Source organism: Labrus bergylta, chromosome 1, assembly GCF_963930695.1.
Source record: "Labrus bergylta chromosome 1, fLabBer1.1, whole genome shotgun sequence".
Lineage (NCBI taxonomy): Eukaryota > Metazoa > Chordata > Actinopteri > Labriformes > Labridae > Labrus > Labrus bergylta.
Window position 1 is genome coordinate 32,564,142 of NC_089195.1, and position 5,398 is coordinate 32,569,539.

The window sequence follows — 5,398 nt, forward strand, 5'->3', positions numbered from 1 at the left end:
ACACTCAGTTTTCTCTTTGTTTTGACGTTTCTATTCATTTTTGTCAGGCTCTTTAACTGTGCTTCTTCTTCCTGTCTTCCAAGATGTCAGGATGACCTGCCTCTGAAATGAGTTGCCTTTTCAAAGATTCCCCTCAAAATGGGAGACATGTTGCCTCCATCTTTAGTCATTAAATCCTTTATTAAAATTGACCCTGCTCAAAGCTATAACATTTTATTATGTGCTTCCATACCCTTCCTCATTACTAATAATAGGCTATATTGTATTTAACGCCTTGGGCTACTTCAGAAAAAGTGTTATTTTGACCCTCAAACCTTCTTTAAGCTCATTAGGTAAATCACATTTTTATGAAGGAGACGTGTTTGGAGTCTAAATGACGCGCAGCAGAGCCATCTTGTGGTTGAAAACAAAAACGCTTTTCAGGAGATATAACTCTGACAGTAATGCGCGAGGAAGGTCGTGGGTTGATTCCTTTATTTCTAAGCGGAAACACCTGTTGCCAATTATCTGCTCCCTGTAAGCCAATAAACCAGCGATCACCGCGTCCTTCAGAGATCGTTTATTAATGAGATGAGGATGGACAACTTCGAAAATTAAATAAGACTGGAAATTCTCTTTAATCTTATATCCCGCGGTAAAAAGGACGATTACTCACAATCTTCACTCCGAGTGCTGTAGGCACATTTTCTCTCCCTTTTCCCCCTCATTTGTGTTTTATTAATCTACTCGGTGCGGATACGATTCTATCAACCTTGGCTGGAGACTATATTATAGGTTCATATATTTTGATCCAACGTGCCCAGGCGTGCGCTTTTACGCACACACACACTCACTCGATCATCAAGAGATCGATCAACTAACCAACTTCAGCAGCTTGACTGACACCTGCAGAGCAGTCGCAACTCAAACGAGAGCCTGACGGACTCCGACTGAGGATGCTCTCAGTGGCTCCCGATCCTCGTGAACAGAGGTTTTAATCATCATCAGGAGGGACGCAGAGGAATCAAACACGATGCCTCTTCTGCGATGAATTAAACTGTTTCAAGTTTAAGCATCACCCAGAGATTAAGAAGGTTTTTCTCGTTTCGGGCTCTTTCTTTGTGCATTTTGCTTCCGACTCAGGCACTTGTGAATACTTCTTAACTTGGATTTACTGTTTCCAGATGGATTATTTAAACCTCTCCAATTTTTCTCTCATAGACTCTAATTCAACAACAACAACAACAACAGGTAGGTCGAGTAAACAGCGGACTGTAACGTGGTCCAGTCTTATCTACCAGGTTGCTCAACACCACTGCGATCTGAATCTAAATAAAAATCTAATGCAAGGAGTGTTTTTTTTAATGCTCAAATCCGTGTTCCCCTAAATTCAGCCTGCAGTTAAATCCATTAACTTCCTTATATGTTGACGAGCATAATGAAATATGAATATTAATAATAATAATAATAAATTAGATTTATATAGCGCTTTTCTAAATACTCAAAGATTTAAATTTATTTTTAAATCATATCAAATCAGACTGTGCCACTCGTTCAATATTAATATTAATAATAATAATTAATAGTATTTCTCCTAAGGTCATGGATGCAGCTTTATTTGATCAAACATTTAAAACATGAAGGGCAAAGCTTCATTTAAAAAAATCCGTTTACAGATAATTTTGCTCATCAATAATAATCCAAGACATTTTGCTCCAGTCATCCTTTGTGCTGCAAGAGCCAAAAAACAAATACACCCCCCCTACACACACACACACACACACACACACACACACACACACACACACACACACACACACACACACACACACACACACACACACACACACACACACACACAGATACACACACAAACTATCAATCGTTCCTAGAGTGATGCAGCCTAAAAGCCAGATGCAGAAATGTCAAAGCGTCTCTAATAATTAATAATAATAATAATAATTATCCCCTAATAGAAACTTGTATTGTTCGTTCCCTGCTGCTCTGGACATTGCTTTGTGACATAAAGACTGCATTACAAGATGTGCAAAATGAAAAAAAAAAATTGATTTCATACCAGCACACAATGTACAATACAGTAAGCCATCATTCAATGTGTGTCCTTGTACTTCTTGTCTCCAGTTGTAGATGGAACTCTACACTGCAGCTCCATCCTGCACGTCATCTCTGGCATCATCTGCTTTCTGGGCATCATGGGGAACTGTATTGTCATTTACACCATCATGAAGAAGACCAAATGCCGGGCCAAACAAACCGTTCCAGATATATTCATCCTGAACTTATCGCTCATCGATCTCCTGTTTCTCCTCGGGATGCCGTTCCTCATCCACCAGTTGCTGGGCAATGGCACCTGGCACTTTGGAGCTGCTATGTGCACAGTCATCACCGCGCTCGACTCCAACAGCCAGATTGTGAGCACTTACATCCTCACTGCGATGACACTCGATCGTTACCTGGCTACGGTCCATCCCATCCGCTTCAACTACATCCGCACACCTTGTGTGGCGGCGCTGGTGATCGGCTTGGTGTGGGGTCTGTCTTTGCTCACCATCATTCCCGTGTGGATGTACGCCGGCCTGATGACTCTGCCCGACGACATGGTCGCCTGCGCTCTCCTCCTGCCCAACCCGGTCACCGACATATACTGGTTTACACTCTACCAGTTCTTCTTGGCGTTTGCTATTCCGCTGGCCATCATCTGCCTGGTGTTCTTCAAGATCCTGCAGCACATGTCCACCAGCGTGGCCCCGCTGCCTCCCCGGAGTCTGAGGGTCCGAACCAGGAAGGTGACCCGGATGGCGGTGGCCATCTGCCTGGCGTTCTTCATCTGCTGGGCCCCTTACTACATCCTCCAACTGGTCCACCTCGGCGTGCAGAAGCCAAGCCTAGCCTTCTCCTATGCCTACAACATAGCCATTAGCATGGGCTATGCTAACAGCTGCATCAACCCATTCCTCTACATCATCCTCAGTGAGACGTTTAAGAGGCGGCTCTACAGGGCGGTTCGGCCAATCAACAGAAAGTTCCGCGTGAACCCGAGCACGACAGATGGTGGAAGTGTGAGCGTGAGGATGATTTCTGAAGGGGCTCAGCAGGAGCCGGCGTCAGGGGAGATGTTACCATCCAATGTGGCCCCACAGTGAATGATAACCAGAGAAGAAGAATGGAAATAATCAGCCCTGCTTATTCTATATCTGATCAGCTCTTTGAATGGAACAATAAGACAATGCAAAGTGTTTAGGTATGATTGCCTTATGTCTGCACATCAGCTCAAAAAGTCGTATTTTCATACACTGGGAGCTCAAAGAACCATCCCTAAGGCGTAGATTAAACCTGTTCAAACGATAAGATACCGTTATTTACTCTGATATGAGTTTGTATGTGTTATGCAGCTAAGAAAAGTGTAAAACAGATTTTATATTTTTGTTTCAGTGTACATATCTAAAAATCATTCAACTGTACTTCTTGTGTTTACAACTTGTTCCTTGTGCCATGTTTTGTCAGAAAAAAAACCCATTTTGAACTGATAAGGTCTGTGAGTAAACACGGCCGCACGACATCAGCTTTGCGCATCCTGCGGTGGTTTGGAGCGTTGGTTGTGCAGGTCCTCAGATATTAACGCTACCCGTCAATACTATCCAGAGTGAATATAACCGCTTCAATACAAAACCAGAGCTGTGTAGCTGTGCAGCGCACACAGCAAAACAAAACAAAAAACACCCTCGGCTGTCTTTGTCGATGTGCTCGAAGCTGCCACGCTCATCGATGACGCCTCTTCCTCACTGACCAATCAAAATCAAGAAGGGGCGGGGCTTCTGATATCAGCTTTGACAACAACAATGGCGGAGGAGAGGCTCGTCTGACTCATCTTTTCGACTCTCTAATTTCCAGGTGTGGAGCCGTTGCTAATGCCAGGACCTTGACATTCCTATCATGTTCTTTGGTGACAGTTCTTGGTGACAAAAAGCAAATATTAAGCACGCAGGGCTATCTAAAACTGACCTGACTGTCATTACCGAGGGAATGGAGGTTAATTTTCATAACCTACAGCAACACTGATTGTCAGGTGAGAAGTGTTCTGAAACTGAGGTTGTGCGCGCTGACAGCACATGAACCGCCGTTAGTGGACACAGGTCCTTATTCTCTACTTCAACTTTTATCATTTACCCTTTGGAGATGGAATACAGTATCGCCTAACCAGAGGCAAATGCCTTCACCTGAATTGACTTTGACGATGGAATTGTTCCCGTCAGCTTATTGCCGTATCGGTCAGAACAGTGGTGTGGGCGGGTTGCACAGCCTGGTCACTCAAGTCATTTGCTTCTAGTGCACAAAATGCACCATGAACTCCTCTTCATTTAGTTTTCCTCCTAGTCAGTTAAAAATAAAAACATACTATTTCATGGCTTGAGTACAAACACACGATAAGAGAGGAAACATACATATATTTCTGACCACACTAACCGAGACAAATACATTCCCGAGACCACAGTGCTCCAAGACCAGGACTAGACAAAGACCAAGGCAGGAGGAGACCGAGACAAGACCATAAATATCAGTAAAAAATCAAAAAGTCATCTTGTGTGTAGGGGGTTTGTCACTCTCTTGAGACCAAGACTGATTTTGAGTTCTATCACTAAGTGATTATATGTCTTTACATTGACTGTGTTGAATCTGCTTTATATTTTGTGTGTATACAATCTAATTTAGGACTTTACATGACGGGTCAAGGTAAAACAAAAACTACTGAACTTTCAACCATTTGTAGGGAAAACATTTAGACCAAAGCACCCAGTACTCAAAGAGTCTGATAAGCATGCTGTTGATATTTTTTTAAGGGGAAATATTCATCAGGAAAGGAGCAAACTTCTGGTTACTTTAAAAAATAGGAATATTGAGTACTGTGGTTCATGCATCCACATCAACACTCGAGTAAGGCTGAATATAAGGAGACTGTGATTGACATGAAGTACAGCTGGGTGACACATATCACTGCACGTTAAAAATATATGTGCACCCACACGGTACACCCAGCTGCTGTTTGCTGTTGTTGTTGTTGACAATACAGTTCCCCATGTTGTCGTGTGATGCTGAAGCCTCCAGCAGGTGGTGCTGCCGAGAGCTTTCAAAACGGGATCATTGAAAAGATGCATGAAACGAGCTGTGAGCCCTAAACATTTTTTTGTATAAATACTTGCACAGACATTGTAGCGATGACGATCTTGTCAGCTGTAATGTTAGTGGGGTCACCTGGGGGGAGGGGTTACTGCCCTTTGTGATGTCATGAAGGGAAAATCCCTAAACGGCCTGTTTGAGCTCACATTTTCTGAAAAGTGGAGCAGGCAGAAGACAGAGAGGACAGACTTTTCTCATCATTTGGGGGGGTTTGTAAACGGAC

The 5,398-nt window shown here is 43.2% G+C and overlaps 1 protein-coding gene across 1 annotated transcript; it reads left to right on the forward strand.

The window, feature by feature from the left end:
* The first annotated feature begins 465 nt into the window (after positions 1-465).
* mchr1a (melanin-concentrating hormone receptor 1a) lies at positions 466-5,068 on the forward strand. Its single transcript, XM_065959403.1, has 2 exons — positions 466-1,230; positions 2,122-5,068. Exons 1-2 carry the CDS (start codon positions 1,164-1,166, stop codon positions 3,141-3,143), a joined length of 1,089 nt encoding a protein of 362 aa, XP_065815475.1. The 5' UTR covers positions 466-1,163; the 3' UTR covers positions 3,144-5,068.
* Positions 5,069-5,398: the final 330 nt, after the last annotated feature.